The 16,953-nt window shown below is 55.5% G+C and overlaps 1 protein-coding gene across 2 annotated transcripts in view; it reads right to left on the bottom strand.

Annotated features, from left to right (window-relative positions):
* Window positions 1–13,226: 13,226 nt before the first annotated feature.
* Window positions 13,227–16,953, bottom strand: part of LOC121161627 (bone morphogenetic protein 7-like) — a 68,996-nt gene continuing 65,269 nt past the window's right edge. Inside the window, exons 5-7 of one of the 2 annotated variants that reach the window (XM_040988138.1) lie at window positions 14,452–14,528; window positions 14,034–14,144; window positions 13,227–13,376 (exon numbers count right to left, since the gene is read on the bottom strand). In XM_040988138.1, coding sequence (XP_040844072.1) covers window positions 13,227–13,376; window positions 14,034–14,144; window positions 14,452–14,528 — 338 coding nt within the window. The remainder of the gene's footprint in view (window positions 13,377–14,033; window positions 14,145–14,451; window positions 14,529–16,953) is intronic. The other variant, XM_040988139.1, reaches the window with a different exon arrangement.

Consider the following 16,953-nt stretch of genomic DNA (forward strand, 5'->3'; position numbering starts at 1 on the left):
GTGCTCAGTGGGCCCCTTCAGCTGCTGGGCTTGGGTTAGGGTAGGAGGGATCCTGGAGGGCTCAGGGCCAGTTTCGCCAACAGTAGCTTCTCCCAAAGCCTGCTCTCCTTCTGGGAGCCTAACTCCAACGCCGTGCTCCCATAGCGAGCACCAGAGGCAGGCACCCTAAGCAGCTGGGGAGGAATGCAGTGGCGACAGCCTGGGGACAGGCCCAGATGTTGCCCTCCATGTGCAGGCCAGATGTGGGACAGGGCACCGGGACCACATCAAAGTAGGCAAGGCAGAAGGGGACAGAGGAAGCATGTGACAAAAACCCAAGCCAGGCCAGTGACAAAAACCCAAGCCAGGCCAGGAAGGGCGATGGATCAGCAGCCTAGGCAGGCTGAGCTCAGGGAGACATCCGGACAGCTAGGCTCATCAACGTGGGGGCTGCTGCAGGGTCGCACTGCTCTGGACCAAGGAGAGACAGGCATCACACAGAGTATGAAGCCTGGATAAGAGAGCCTGTGGACTTGCTCCGATTCACCCCTTCACCAGGCTATCTAGACTCCCTGGACCTCAGCTTGTTCATCTGCACAGTGGGAATAACAGTATCTGCCTGACATGTACTCTGGCCTCCGCACTACTGAGCCCTCACTTAGCACCGCTCCTGGAAGCTCTGAACATGCAACATGGTGCCCTGTCCCGAATGTGTGTGATATGGCCCCCTGCCCCAAACATGTCCCACATGGCATCCTGCTCTGCTGTCTCCTTTCCTCGGGGAGATGAGGGAGCCTGAGCCGCCCAGGTGCCTGGTGACAGTGGCAGCCCCACTCCCACTCATCAACTGTGTAGGCGCTCTATAGGTCCTGGCACCTGGCAGCCCCTAAGTAATCCTCAGCTGTTTTCTTCTAGCAGGTTGTTTAGGGGGCAGTGGCATGGGCAAGAGGGATTGGCTAGCACATAGGTCCCCACACCTAGTGTTATGCGCTCCTTTGGCTGTCTTCACATCTTAATGATTTGGGGGGATAAAACATTTCCATTCTTTGCTGCACCCTATAAATGGTGAGCTGAGAGCTCCTGGGGTCCCTGCATCTTCACTGGTAAGACCAGAGTGATGGGGGCCGGTGCCAGCACAGCAGGTAAGTCCTCTGGCATTCCATATGAGTGCTGGGTCCAGTCCTGGCTGCTTCACTTCCCATCTAGCTCCTGCACCCATGTGGGAAATCCAAAAGAAGTTTCTGGCTTTGGGTCAGCCCAGCTCCTGCCATTACGGCCATTTAGGGCATAAACCAGTTGATAGACCTCTCTCTCTCTCTTGCTCTCGCTCTGTGTCCATGCCTCCTACCTTTCAAATCAAAATATGTAAAGCTTTAAAAAAATTTGTAAGGTAGGACCTGGCGCAGTGAGCTAGTGGCTGGGGTCTTCACCTTGCATGTGCAGGGGTCCCGTGTGGGGGCCAGTTCATGTCCCAGCTGCTCGGCTTTCCCTTCCAGATCCTGGCTTGTGACCTGGCAGGGCAGTGAAGGATGGTCCAAAGCCTTGTGGCCCTGCGCCCACATGGGAGACCTCGAAGAAACTCCTGACACCAGATGGGCTCAGCTCCAGCTGTCATGTCCACTAGGGGGTGACCCAGCAGATGGTGCACCTTTCTCTCTGTCTCCTCTCTCCATAAATCTGCCTTTCCAAACATAAATAAATAAATAAACCCTTTTTAAAAAATAATAAGGGTGATGTACCTTGTGGCAGAAAAATATGCAATATGGACAGTGCTTGCTGATATAAAGGCCAAATAGCCCAGCAGGTCTTGACCAGGGACCTGGATAGCTGTTTCTCTCAGGAAAGTGACCAGATGGCCAGTGGGCTGCCATATGCACGTCAAATGCAAATGAGGCAGCATGTGCCACATTGGCGTGTCTTGCAAGCTCTTGTCAAGCAAACTCTCAGCGGCAAGGTGGCCATCGCATCCGCATTCCAGGTGGGAAGATAAGCTGGCCTTGACGTGTTTTTCTAGAAAGCCATGAGAGACCAAAACCTGGCAAGGGTTTGAGTGCTCCTCCATTATCTGGAGCCCCAGGGAGGACTTCCTGGTTCACCGTCCAGTTTGCTCACCCTCTCTGTGCTCCAAATGTAGCCTGGCAGATTCCTGGGCTTGAGAAATGCCAGTGGGGGCTGATAGAGAGGGTCAGGGGGCCAGGGGTGCAGGGTACCAGCTCAGCTCAGGGACTCAGGCACTTGGCTCCAACCACGCTTCTGGTTTCCACCCGCACCACTTCATGCCACAGCAAGAACTCAATTTCATGCATTCACTCATTCACTCACTCACTCTGGGGTTCGTTTACTTATTTATTCCCTTCCTGATATTTGTGGGTGCCAGGGCTCTCCTGTGCCCTCCCAGGGCCCTAGTGTGACAATCTTGGGCTCACCTGTGCCCTAGGACTCTAAGCTCCTGAGTCCCACCCTGACCATCAGCCGTGTTGAGCCAAGGAGAAGGGGTGGGGACCGCACAGTGATCTCCCAAGGAAGGAGCTGAGCTAGGAGCCTGGCCAGTCGCAAACTGTTAGAGCAGAGGTGACAGGAACAGTGACCACCCCTGTCCGTCACTCTCCACAAACCCTGGCATGGGACACCTCGCTGAGACACCTTGGGCTGTCTCTGGCTGTACGCAACATCCTCTTGTTCAGAGGGGCCTCCCTGTGGTACCTGCAGCTCTTACAAAGCTTGAGGCTGTGCCTTGCACCCTGGCAGGTCCCTTTCCCAGGATCAGCGCTGGCCAGACGCAGGATCAAGTCAGCAGACCAAAGGACCAGATTTCCCTGGCATGTGACCTCCCTCAGCTATGGGATCTGCACAGTCCCCGTCAGACAGAACAGCTGACCACAGGTTGGCACAGAATATTTGGGCCTCTAGAAGAATAGCAGAGGAAGCACCATAGCAACAGCAGTAATGATAGTCACTGTGCACCTGCCATGCACCTGTTCTTCCGGTCCATCAGGCACCTGCTCATTGTCTTCCGTTCATAGCATGCCATGAAGTCAGGCATGTGCCGATGAGAAAACAGACTCCTGGGCCAGGCGGGGATGCTGGAGCTTCACCATGCAGGCAAGCGCCCAAGGCCCTGGCTAGCCCCCAGCTCCTCCTCTGCCCTCTAGCGGCTGCCTGGTCCTGCATTCCCCTCTTTTCAGGTTGATTCACTTACTCTAGTGTGTGAGTGCCTGCTGAGTTCCGCCTTAGTCTAGTGCACCCCCCCACCCTTGTGGCCCAATCTGCTAGGCTGAGAATGTCCACATCTACCCCTCTGGGACAAACCACATTGCAGTGGGGGCGGCGGGAAAGCCCCCTCCAGTGGGGCCTTCACTGTGGTGACTAAGTTCTTCCAGGCCCTGCCTCAGCAGCCTACTGCCAGGCCACCTTGCCCGCGCCCAGGTCTTGTTTGGATGGGGCCCCACTGCAGGCTCTGTCCTATAATTATGGAGGCCACTCTGCCCCAGGAGGTGGGGGGGGGCGTGCGTGTCTCTGCGGCACCAGCAATTTCAGTAATGACAGCCGTGCATGCTGTTTATCTTTGGGGTTTCCAGAAATACAGGGACTTTTCCAGACACTTGCTAGTTAGTGCATGAGGGATCTGGGCTGCACGACTCCCCCTTGGGCAGGAGAGGCTTGGACAGCTGCGACTCGGACACTGGCTGTGGAAGAGCTCTCCCTGGGACGAAGGCCTTCCTCGGGATGAGGACTGGGGCTTTGAAACACACCCAGTCAGGGCCCTGTCCCTGCAGGCCTCTGGGCTCTGTGCAGCCCTACTGCTTGGGCTCTCTTAGAAGGTGATGTGCAAGTGTCCCAGCAAGGAGCAACAGCAAGAGGCAACAGGCACAGCCCATGGGGACAGCACGGAGACGGGGCGGGACACAACTCCACAGGGGAGCAGGCTGGACTGGAGGAATCTCCCCAAGGCCACCTCTGCCAGCAGAGAGGTGGGACATCCGCCTCACAGAGACTCAGGGACCCTCTGGTGAGCGCTGGACGCCCCAGTGAACGTGGGAGACTCCCTCCCAGGGAGCAAAACACACCTGCAGGAGACGATGGAGGAGGTTGGAGGCAGATGTGAATGGGGGAGGACTCACCCTGAAGCGCAAAGAGAACACACTGCAGCATCCTCCCTGAGGTCCAGGGCAAGGACCAAGATGCAGAGCAGGAAGGAAGAGCGAGGAAAGCAAAAAGACTGTCCTGCAGAAGCAAGGCGCAGTTCGGTCAGACTAACAACAACGTCACAGGACGGTGGGAGGGAGATGAAGGGACCCAACAAGGACCGGAAAACCGGGGTCCTCTCCAGGTCCAGCTGCCCACCGGCAGGAAGTTAATAATGCTAATAATAAAATAATAAAGTAAAATGGGGAGTATTAGCAGAGAATAGCACTTTGAAGCAAACTGGAGACAAAGAAGCTGCAAAGGTCTCATGGAAGTCAAAGAGAGAAGGTGCACTCGGAGTCGAGCAGAGGTCAACGTTGGCAGGTGTGAAGTGGCAGGTGTCTGGCCTCTCAAACCGGAACTAGAATGACCAAGTGTGAGATGAGAAAATGATGCCTGCAGAGTCTGAAGGTTTCAGAGAGCTGCCACCCATGTATCTTATGCCAAGTGACTTCTGAACAATGCATGAGAAGCACAGAGCAGGAAGGCACAGGGTCCAGGAACAGGTCCCGTCGCATGAGAAGGGAAATGACCTCGCATTCTGTGACACTGTGGATGGCAGCCCTGGTGGCATGACAGGCCACCAGAGGGGTACCAGGAGGAATAATTTGGAAATTGGCACTGCAAGGAACCCCCTTAATGGATGACCTGAGCTATTTATGTACAGATGGTTTTGAGTTCTGCTGGAGGGCACCCATATGTCACGTTGATGCCGCAGGCAGAGGAATACCCTGCCACACCAAGACACCAGCCCTGAATCAAGCACATTCTTGAGCACTTTCATTTGATGTTCAAAATACTTGGAGGTTGTAAATGCTTACAGATGGGCCTGGCGCAGTAGCCTAATGGCTAAAGTCCTCCTCTTTCATGTACCAGGATTCCATATGTGTGCCAGTTCATATCCTGGCTGTTCCATTTCCCATCCAGCTTCCTGCTTGCGGCCTGGGAAAGCAATCAAGGACAGCCCAAAGCCTTGGGACCCTGCACCCAAGGGAGACCTGGAAGAAGCTCCTGGCTCCTGGCTTTAGATTGGCTCAGCTCCATCAGCTGTGGCCACTTTGTCTTTTCTCTCTGTAAATCTGACTTTCCAATAAAAACAAATAAGTCTTAAAAGAAATGTTTAAAATCCATTCCACATGTGATAAAATCGAGAGGGAGGGAGGGAGAGAGAGAGAATAACCTGAAGACACACAGAGGTAAGAGATGGAGCTGGCATGAAAAGCCAGGCAGTTGGTGCCAGTCTGCGTGCCAAGTCTAGGGCACTGGCAACCATCAGAGATGATGCTAAGGGGTGACCAGACATTTGGGACAACACCTGTGTCAATGCCACAAGAAGGCTTCAACAATAGGCAAAATTCATTTTGTGTTAATCATACCCACAGAACAGACAGGTGCAGATAAGAAAGAAAAGTCAGAAGTAACTGTGGCATTTATTTATAGATTTTTGCATCCAGTGGGAGCTTGCAGTTACGGTCAGCTCTTTATTTTTCCATGGGGTCCATTCTTTATTTCCAAGTTAAAAGTAGCCATTTTGCAACAGAGGAGCCTCATAGTGATGGTCTGCCAGCAGCCAGGACGTTTGAGGGGTGACCTTGAAGGTGACATTCCACAGCCGACAGCCTGGGCGAGAGGCAGAGTGTGCTGCAGGTCCCCAGAGCTCACAGGTCCCGGCTCTGGATAAAGACACATGGACAGTGGGGACAGCAGGGCTCTGCACATGTGGCTTAAGGTGGATGTTGTGCACCTGCTGTGAGGGTTCCTGATTCAGAAATCCTGCTGGCATGTTAGTCCCCCACCCAGACTACTTATATTCCTGGAATGACGAAAGCTGGCCAGAAGCAAAGACTAATTCACCCATGGCTCTGGGGTCCTTATCAGCAGGCCCACTTTGCAGATAAGCAGTGATGGCCTGGCCAATTAATGGTGTTATTTTAGGGACCACTCAGCCCATGGGCTGGGCTGAGGGCCAGCCATCTCTCATCCTTTCCTTCATCATCAAGCTCAACCAAGGTCGAGCAAAGACAAGCTCTTGTCTGTGGGCCTCAGGGGCCCTTTGGAGGGAGAAAAGTGTCTGCCAGAAGCCAGCTGGGAAGTGGCACTTTGAACAGCCATCTCCAGCCCCCTCCCAGGCACAGGCCATGGGCCAGGGTGACCTTGCCAGGTCTCAATGTGCTAGAACTTAAGTTAAAGCCTCCTAAAATAGAGCAAGCCGGGGTCTGGATTCAGTTAGAATGGGTCAGTATTCAACACGTCACAGCTCCGCTGGCTTTAGCAACTTCAGCACTTTGTCCAGCATCAAACTAAGCTGGGTTTGCATCACCCAGGTGGGCCTCAAGGGATGGGCCTCGGAGCCCGCTGTGGTCCAGGCATATACCCCTACCCTCTTGCCCTTCTGCCATATCCCACTCTCCATCCCCCATACATGTAAACTTATCCTGGGAATGATTTAGTCTGTTGCTCATCAGCGTCATGGCATTCAACAATGACGTGGCTTTGGACAAACAATCTAACATTGGTCTTGAGCCTTTCTCTCCCCCAGCCACTTCCTCTGCTCAGCACAGAAGGTGGAGACAGAGGCCTCAGGGTTCATGGGACAGCCAGGAGGAGAGGTCCCCGCTGTTGCAAGGGCACATATGCGTAACTGTCACCCGTGATCCAAGTCTTGGACCTGGAGCCATCAGACAGAGGGGACTGATCCATGACTCCTCACCTTGGACCTTCATCTAAAATGAGGAGCCCCCAGGCCACGAGGAAGGCCATGTCCTGGGCTGCTAGGGGCAAAACCCATTTCTCCCAACACCCAGCCCGTGGTAGCATGACTTCCAAGTCACAGAAACTCTGAGGCCACCAGGTTCTGGGCTTGCCCTGGGGACACTTCAGCAGAGGGCTGTCCCAACAGGAACATGGGGCGTGGGTCCCTCGGCTGCAGGGAACTGTGTTGGTCAGCCATGGGCTGCAGGTGGGCACAGCCCCAGTGGAGACTGCTTCTGGCTCACCATCATCCTGAGCAGTAGACCTAGCTGGACCGTGAGAGTTGTGACAGGAAATGGGCAATGATTGAATCCACCAGGGTCATGGTTGATGTTAGGCCTCACAGAGGGCCAGTGTAACCAAAAGACTGCCTGTCAGGCATCCATCAAATGCTGGCGGTGAGAGGATGCTGGCTTGGGAGCTTTGACTACGGCCATTGCTGGCAAGATTCCAAACTGACAGTTCCTAGGCTCCTCTCTGGTTACTGTGTCCACCTGGCTGCACTTCTGTTTCTGTGTCTGGCACAGGGACGTTTGATGTCACATAGAACGCACAGTGCATGTTGGAAACACGACGGCTTGGAGCTGCAGCAGCCATTTTGGACCACACGGCCTAGGTCCTTAACAGCACATGAGAGCTGCAAACATCCCCTTGAGAAGGAAGCTTCAGGCTTCCTTCCAAAGTGAAAGCAAATCCACCTCCTGGGAGCCACTGCTGTGACACGCAGGTGCTCTAACGGAGCCCCCTAGCTAAGGGTTGGCAACCACACTGCGCATGAGGAAATCAGAGAGTGATGCTGCTGAAGCTGCGGGTCCTCTGGTTAATGAAAGAGCCAAGCCAGCTCGGTGTGGGGCAGGAGCTGATCCTGTGCCCCCTGCTTGGTGTGCGTGGCTTCCTGCTCCTGGCAGGAGAGTCCTCTGTCCCTGACAACATCTGTAGGAAAGCAGATGCCTGCCCCGGGAGTAACGCCTGTTTGTGGCCTCAGCCACCAGCACGTGTGAATGTGACAGGGATCGCTTCCTACCCTAACCTCTGCTCAGGGATGCCCACCCCACACCCAACTGCTGCCAACCTCTGCCCCTAAGGGGAAGGGAGACAGGCTCAGCCTAGACATGGTGGGTAGAATTAGAATGCTGCTTCCTGCAGGAAGCCCTCCCTTACTTTGTCCCCCAACTGAGTCTGCAACCCCAAAGCCATGCCCAGCCTGCCCCTGCCCTCCCTGATGTATCTCCTGCCAGCCACAAGGGCCCTTGCACTGAGACCCTGATGAACCAAGCCAGCCCACCTTGCGGCCTGTACACCAGCAAACTTGCTCCCCTTTTCACGGACTGCTCTGTCCCCTAGCCACACCTCGACTGAAGGGCTACCGCCTGTGGAAGTCTGTCCCCGCCTCTCCACCCCCACCACCCCTGAAACCTGCTGTCCAGAAAGCTCCCTCTCTCCACTCCTAATCACTCAGTGTCAATGCTCACTGTCAGACCTGGCTTTGGCATTGGACAATGCAGCCACAGTGCCCAGGGTCCAGGACCTAGAATCCACAAAAGTATTCTACTTCCTTGAAAAATCAGAAGGTACAAAACAGGCGCAGTCCAGCGTGGTCTGTAGTCATCTCCATACTAGTGAGACATCAACGAGGTTTTTATCACTTCCTCCTGGAGGAGGGAGGGCCTCTGTGTCGGGTGGTGGTCCTGGCTAGTTTGTTAGCAGGTGCCCTGACTTTGTGTAGGGAAACACTGAATGAATGAATGAATGAATGAGGGCAACATGGGCACTTCCAGGAGGAAGCTCATCCTGTCCTCACAGCAAACCTTGTTCCTGGAGGGGGCGTGGAGGTTTGGCCGCCTATCGGGGTCGCTCGTCCCATGAGCAAGACCCCGATACGGTAAAGATTCTTTAAAAAGTTTATTTCTGCGGACTCAAGGGTAGTCACAGCAGTTGTAAGATTTATTGCAGCAAAGCAAAAGCAGCTACAGCCTAGTGCTAGCAATAGCCTTGAAGCGATAGCCTTAGCTCTAGCGGTGCGCCTGGGAGAATCTCTTCCTTTAACTCTTCTTTACCCACAACTTTTTTACATTACACAAACCAATCCATACACAGCTCCTCACATCATGCGGTAAGCACACCCATCATGACTTAGGTCACGTAGCTTCCCTGCGTGCTCGGCCCAATCCTCAGTAACTTCCCGAAACCTGTTTACAACCTTTGTGCCACGAGACAATGACCAACAAATGCCATCTTTGAGGCGTGGCTCCGCTCTCCACAGCCGCCCTTGGCCATGGCCATCTGTTTGTATTGGCCTGCCTACTCCTGAGGGTGGATCCTGGCCAGTGGCCCCTGGCAGCAAGTGCAGACCAACAAGGGATGGAGAAGGGCCAGTGCCTGGGAGTGGCTCCTGCAGCCACTACTCCCACCAATTCAGCCTGGCAGAGATGGATCAACCAGGGCAGTGTCAGAGCAAGCTGAGACTAGGTTGGAAAGCCCTGGTGGTGGGAAAGGGGGACAGGGCCTGGGAGAGCACCAGGTGACTTATCCTCATGGCCAGATCGGTGGCCTGAGGAAAGGCAAGCCTAGGAATTATGCATACAAGCTTGCCAAGACAAAGGTCTGCAGATGCTCTTAATTAAGGGGTTAGGATGAGGTCAGCCTCGCTCACCTGTCCAGACCCTCAAGCCAAGACCAAGGGTCCTCCATGAGACAGGCACAAGGGGTGCTTGGGCTCCCTGAGAGGCTGCCAGTCCCTACAGACACAACTCCCAGGAGTGAACACCTCCATCAGCACTGCTTTAAGTCACAGGTGTGCAGTGCTGCATCCAGCGGCCCCAGGAGCTGCAGGTACTCTGTGCATTCTGCACAGGACCTGAGCCGAGGGAGGGGCTCAAAGACGCCATGTGAATCTCGTACGCAGAGAAAGGTCTTGCAGCCCTTGCCACACCTGCCAGTGCCCTGCCAGGCCCACAGGTGAGAGAAAGCAGAGGGAGGGACTGGGATGTGCACAGGGCAATGGATGAGGCCATCAGCCCTGCTCCATCACTGAGCCCGATGCCAGGGGAAGCAGGAAGGGCATTTCCAGGCCTGGGGACCTGGTCTGGGAGCACAGCCTCAATTCAGGGACTGGCACGGGGCCTGGTGAAGGGGCTTGTGGAGGATTAGAGCTGGGGCCCAGGAATTCTCACATTCCCCATAAAACCCCCAAGAGATTCCAACCCAGGCAAGACCCGGGCTTTTGGAAGTTCAACTTCCAATTTCAGCCACCACCAGTTGGAGGATTGGTAGGAAGTTCTGCCACCTGTCTACCTGACAGGAAGCAGAAGCAACACAGAAGTGGTGCCACTGCAAGTGGACAGGGCAGGTGCCAACCAAGAGTGGGCAAGGGAAAGGCAAAGGCTGAAGTTGAGGCTGTGTGGCTCTGCACTGAACAGGTGTGCCTCCTGCACTGAACAGGAGGGAGCAGGTGAGCTGGTCTGCCCAGCATCCTCTGCCCACAGGTCAGTGGGTATCTGGACGTAAGCCATTGCAGCCTACACATGCCCTCTGTAGGAGGCAGTAGGGAGCAGTGGTGACCACAGCACCAGCTGCCCCTTGCTCCAGCCAGAAAGGGACCCAGGTGGCCAGAGCTATTTTTCAAGAGAAGCCAGATTTGAATTTTTTTTTTTTTCACCCGACTCTTCTGATTCTTCAGAAAGCACGCTGGCAAAATGCATCTGCAGCCGCATGTGGACCTCTGATTTGCCGCTCTGGTCTGCAGCTTGGGAAGAACAAAAGTTGGAAGCACATCAGGCCAGTGACTGGAGGGCTCGGAGATGGCAGGGCTGGAGCTTGTTTGGGAGGCTGTGTCGTCGGAGGCGCAGAGAGCTGGCCAGCAGTGTGGCCAAGGCCCGGCTGCAGTCCGAACAGCAACCCTTGAGTGACCTCCGCGGCCGCTTCAAAGTGCCGAGAAGCCTGAAGCGCAGTTGTCCGCGGCCTGGCAAGTGCACTCTGAGTGCTGGGCAGCCTCAGCCCTGGCCACCGTCCCCAGGTCTGCCCTCGGCCTTCCCGTGCAGGGCCAGGTTCCAGGGGAGGCCCCCAAACTGCCCACGCAATCTGCACCGGCGGAACATCTCGGCTTTGCGTGGCGTTCAAGTGCGGGTGTCTGCATCTCCTCTCCCACCCCACCCCCCTGTTTTTTTCCCTTTCCCTCCTGCCTCTGGTTTGTTGGGATGACTGAATCTCTCAGCTATGCTCGCAGTAAACACAGCGCATCTACCCCCTGCTGCTTTGAAACAGCTGCTGACAGCTGTACTGTAATTCAATCAAGGAGCTTTGTAGTGGAGCCTACCAAGTTCACATTTGCTATTTGGTTCCATCTCTCCTGTTTGTAGCCCCAAACAGTTGCAGCAAACACTGGCCAGCGTGTCTGCTCCAACCCAGGGCCGGGGTGGGGAGCAGCTAGCTCACAGTGCATAGCACCCAGCAGCTGGGGCAAGCGCTCACAACACACAGAAACACGCACAACACAGACACATCTGACACACAGACACACACAGCACAGAGAAACTGACAATATGAACATACACACACAGTACACACAGAAATCCACAATATGAACAAACACATACACATACAATACACCTAGACAGCACACACACACACAGAAACCCACAATATGAACAGACACACAGCACATCCAGACATGCACACACATAGTAAAGACACATATAGACACACACAAACACGCACGGCACAGACACACAAGCTTGGGACCCTGGGGCAAATGTGCCCTTTTCCTGCCCATCAATCCCTCTGCCACTTCTCTGCATAGACTTTTCGCTTGTGCATCCTGGTACACACGGCGAACCATCAATTAACTGTCTTAACATGGAAGACAAGGAGGGAGGAGTACGAGCTCAACAGGCTTCTGACGGAAAGAATCCGTTTCTCTGTTGACTCGCAGTTTAGCACACACAGGGGATGCCAACCAGTGTGGTCAAGAGCTGAGCATCGGGAATCTGTCACATGCCATGCTTCGTGTTTGCCAACAAACTATAAACCCAACCAATAAATACTCTCCCTGAAATGCCCAGGCCCAGGGAGGGTTGTGGCCCATGCTACTGAAGAAGAAAAAGACAGGAGAGTCAGGGCCCCAGCAAATGGTCCTGGCACTCCTCCCACAGGGCCACCGTCTGCCCAAACCACCTCATTCTCTCCACTGACACAGGAGTGGCCACCCTCCTGTGACTGTTCTGTTTGCAACTGGAAGCTGCCTGAACACAACAGGCTAAGAAATGCCATCAGCAAGTCAGGTTGCTTGGTTGGGCAGCTGTCCTTGGGATAGCTTCTAGAACCTTCTGCAGTGATCCAAGTCCGGTGGGCCCTGCACTCTTGCCACTCCCCACCATGTTGCCTCTCTCTGACCTCAGGGAGCCACATGGTCAGCCAAACCCCTTCCCAGGAGTCTGTGGGTGTCCCACCAGTGCCCAGCCCCAGAAGCTTCTGGAGCATTCAGCATGTTCACCTCTTCCTACTGAGGGTGAGGACTCCTGGGGCTTTGTCCCTCCAGCTTCAGCTGCATGCAGGTCGCAGCCTGGCCCAGGGAGGACTGGACAGCCAGGTACTAGCTTCTCGGGCCATTGCCATAACACACGTCTTCCCTTCCCCACCAAACTCTGGCTTTGGGGGTGCACCCAGGCAAACACTCCCTCCTTCCCTCAGGTTTAGCTGGGACTAGGAACAAGAACACCTCTCTGCCTCCCTCCAGCCATGCTTCTGTTTATGAGATAAGGACACTCCAAGAATTGGGGTCAAGAAGACAGATCTGCGACAACCTAACCATTTCCACCCACTGGCTTTATTGTGACATTTAGTACAGGAACGTCTAACGTCAGCCTTCCCTTAGAGCAGAGAAAATGTGCCCCTGGCTGCACCCTCTTCCTTTCTTGCCTGCTGGAGGCCTTGGCTGAGGGGTGCTGTTCACTCTGGGACGAGTCCATGCACAGCTCTGCACTGCACAGCCAGTGGCCACAGCCGTGCAATCTGGTCAACCGGGAATTCTTCCTGCTCCACGTGGCCCGCAGCAGCTTGTAGGGTCTTGCCCGGGGGACACCACCCACAGCACAAACCAGATGCAAAGTGGTGGAGGCTCCTGTTCCTTAACATTCTCACGCACGCAGTTGCAGGGCGGTGGGCAGGCCTTGTGGAGGCAGGTGGTCAGCTAGCTCCTGGCCCAAGCAGGTGGTGGGGGCACCAGGCCATGGGAGACATTGGACAAGGGCCCCAGAAGGATGGGGAAGATGCGGTCCCCTCAGGTCTGCCCCCTCCCCCGGGCAGTGTGGGGCCTAGTGGCAACCACAGGCCTGCACCACCATGTTTCTGTATTTCTTCAGGATGACATTGGAGCTGTCGTTGAAGTAGAGGATGGAGATGGCGTTGAGCTGGGTGGGCGTGCAGCAGGGCTTGGGCACTGTGTCCAGGTTGATGAAGTGGACCTGGAACATGGTGGACATAGGGCGAGCCATGCTTACAGCTAGTGCACATAAACCGCAGGTGACACAGATGGCACACTACGGGAGCTGAGTGGGGGTGCTGGCTGCTTCAGAGGGGAAGGGGCCAAAGCAGTCAGGCAAGTCAGACCCAGTGGCTTCCCTCAGGCGGTGTTCCTGACCCTTGCCCACTACGACAGGTACAGAAGGCGGCACAGAGGCAAGCAAACTCAGATGTTTGCAGGGGTCACGCGAGCGCCACTGGGAGCCAATAAGCTGTCCCTGTGGGGACAGGTTGCTTCTTAGGTCCTCCAGGTGTGGAGGTGGGGAGGCCACGACTGAAGGAGGGGTGAATATGCCCCTCAGCCAAAGACAATGGACCCCACACTGACACAGAGCAGGGCCCACCCCTCCCATGAGCTCCTAGGAGCTCAGGGAGCTGTTTAGCTTCTTTTGCAACAAGAACTCCAGTCAAGACCATATTCACCTTTATACCAATTAATGCACAAAATGTGATTTTTTAAAAAAAATCGTGCAAGGATGCCCATGAAATTCACACAGCAGCCTCGGGTCAGCTGTCAATCTAACCTTCCTCCCTCCATGGAGGCACATCCAAGGGGCTCTGCAGCCCAGCCCACGCTCAGCTGACCCCTTGCCACCTACCAGGATCTGCACGATGGCGTGGTTGGTGGCGTTCATGTAGGAGTTCAGTGGGAAGGTGCTCTCCTCCTCACAGTAGTAGGCGGCGTAGCCCTCAGGCGCGATGATCCAGTCCTGCAGCAGGCAGAACAGTGTGAGGCCCATCGCAGGCCCTGCCCCGCACAAGGTGCCCTCACCATTACCATCCCCCTATGGCCAGGCACCACCATGCAGGCCCAACATCAGAGGGCAAAGGTTCAGCCACACCTGCTGAGCAAGGGATCCAGCACAAGCAGAATACAGTAACGAACAAAGCAGATGTGCCATGGTGGCCACCTCGTGCTGTGGCTCCTGGCAGCACCACAGGCAAGGCTCAGTGTGGGACTGGAACCAGTGGCTTCTACCAGGCAGGACACACCAGCCTGCACAAGACACCCCTTACCTGCCAGCCCAGGTCGCGGAAGCTGACATACAGCACATGCTTCTTACATGCCTGCCTCTGGTCACTGCTGCTGTTTTCTGAGGACGAGGCCAAGAAGCAGAACCCAAGGAGGAAAAAGACACAGGTCAGGCCCCCTCTGTGCAACAGCCCTCCTGGGAAGGCAGCTTCAGACCAATGCCCAGCCTAGTGCCTGCCCTGCTCGCACCGAGTCCTGGCTCACAGCCCCTCCTGGTCCTCCTGTGGGTGTCTGTGAAATGCACACTTGTCAGAATGTTGTCACCTGCCCAGATTTGCTCTCCATCCACGTGCCCGCCCACTGCTGGCAGCAGGGGCGCTGCTGGCAGGGATCAGCCCCTGCTCCCCCTGCCTGGTGGCCCCCAGGACACCCCCTGTGGGAGTACAATGCCACTGAGCTAGACAAACACTCCTGAGGTCTCTCTGAGGGATGATGAGGGACACCCTGGGGTTTTTCATTGGGGACACGGACTGTCAGTGTTTAGGTCCAGGACTGCACAGCTGCAAACCTGCTGTGATCCCTGCCTCTTCCACACACACAAATCTGTGTGCATATGGACACACAGCATAGTAACTGCCATTGGCTTCTCCCTTACCCACCTGAAATGCCCTCAGCTGTCCCTGCCCATCATCTCTGCATGTCTGCATCAGGCAGCAGTCAAGCCTTCCTTCCAAGGCCACCTCTGCCAACAGGCCTTGTGATGTCACCATTGGCTGCCACAAGCCTGGTGTGCCCCCTTGTCGGTGACATGAACATACAGGCACACAGTGGCAAGGGCAAGGCTGGTCTCTGGCCATGCTAACAGCCGCTAATGCAGGGCGGGCTGGGGCTGAGGGCAGAGGCACACAGAGGCTAGCCCTGCCCACCAGCCCTGCCAGGTGTACCCAGCTACCCTGACTTCTCTCGGGGAGTGTGGGGGTGGCCTCCTGGCAGCCTCTTCCCCTCCCCGGGACAATGTCAGAGCCTCAGACCTAAGCCGTGAGCCCATTCCCTGCCACTGGAGACCCAGGGCAGGGCAGGCGGCCCACTGTACAGCAGGGGAATGGGGCTGTGGGCAACAGTGCCTGCAGGGACTGATGTGATGGCATAGCAAATTAAACCTATGCCTGCAATGCTGGCATCCCATATGGGTATGGGTTCTAGTCCTGACTGCTCCATTTCCAGTCCAGCTCTCTTCTAATGGCCTGGGATAGCAGTAGAGGAACCCTAACCCTAACCTTTGGTCCCTGTACCCACGTGGAAGAAGCCCTTGGTTCCCAGGTTTGGATCAGCTTAGCCCTTTCCTTTGCAGTCATTTGAAGACTGAACCAGCAGATGGAAGATCTCGCTGTCTCTCCCTCCCTCTCTATAACTCTTTCAAATTGATATCTTTTTTTAAAAGATTTATTTATTGTTATTAGAAAGACAGATTTAGAGAGAGGAGAGACAGAAAGATTCAGACCGCACGTTGGATGGGAGATGGAGCAGCCAGGACACAAATTGGTGTCTCTGTGGGATACTGGAGCTTTGAGGTGGAGAATTAGTCAGTTGAACCACTGGGCAGGTCCTTGAAATAAATAAATCTTAAAAAACAAAACAAGCAAACAATCTACAGTTCCCACAGTCCTGAAAAAGCTGCTCACTCGGTGTGAGGAAGTTACAACGGGAGGAGGGTGCACAGGGGTTGGTCGAGCAGGGACAGCCCACCCCAGGGCCCGGCTCAGGTACCCAAGTGTCTCCCACACCCAGTCTAGAAGCTTTGCAAGGCTCAACGTCCAAGCCGAGGCCCAGCAGCCTGGGGCAGAGAACAGCCCACAAAGCTGCTTGCAGACCTGCTGGGAGCCTGGACGTTACCACCCAGCCCTTCCAGGCCTCGGCTCGTGGCTGTCCCAGCAGAACCAGGCTGGAACGCCTGTGTCTCTGTGGGCTCATGCCCATGGCAAAGCAGGGAAAGGGAGCTGGCACAAGCCTCCTCGGTCCCCACCCACAACAGAGAACAGGTGAGCAGGAAGTGAAGCCAGAGGCTGCTTCCTTCACCTCCCTCCAAACCCTGCCCGAGCAAGTCCCTGCCTGCACTGGGCCTGTGCTGCCGCCCCCGCGCTCAACTGGCTGGCCTGCTGGCCACAAGGACTTTGGCTCCAACGGGAGGCAAAGGCCACAGTTTCTGGAGCCTGAGCCATCACATGAGTAGGTAGGGCCGGAGTGAGGGTGGCAGCACAGGCTGGGACACGTGTCCCCTGCCCGTCACAGACACCACCAAGCCAGTGATGTCAACCTGTGTAGCCCTGCGGCAGGATTCCTGGCGGTCACGTGACCTGGGAGCACTTCAAATGGCACAAGCACCTGTGTGCACCCTCCCACGCAGGCAAGGCCTGGCTAAGCCCAGCCCAGGGCCTCGGCCTCAGCACTGCCCTAAGAAAGCAAACTTCCAGGTGGGCTTTAGAACATGCAGCAGAGCCAGGAAGCAGACCCGCCCAGCAAAGAGGCAGATGCCAGGCAAAGTGGTG

This window comes from Ochotona curzoniae, unplaced genomic scaffold, assembly GCF_017591425.1.
Source record: "Ochotona curzoniae isolate NIBS_2020 unplaced genomic scaffold, NIBS_Ocur_1.0 contig_48, whole genome shotgun sequence".
NCBI classification, from domain to species: domain Eukaryota; kingdom Metazoa; phylum Chordata; class Mammalia; order Lagomorpha; family Ochotonidae; genus Ochotona; species Ochotona curzoniae.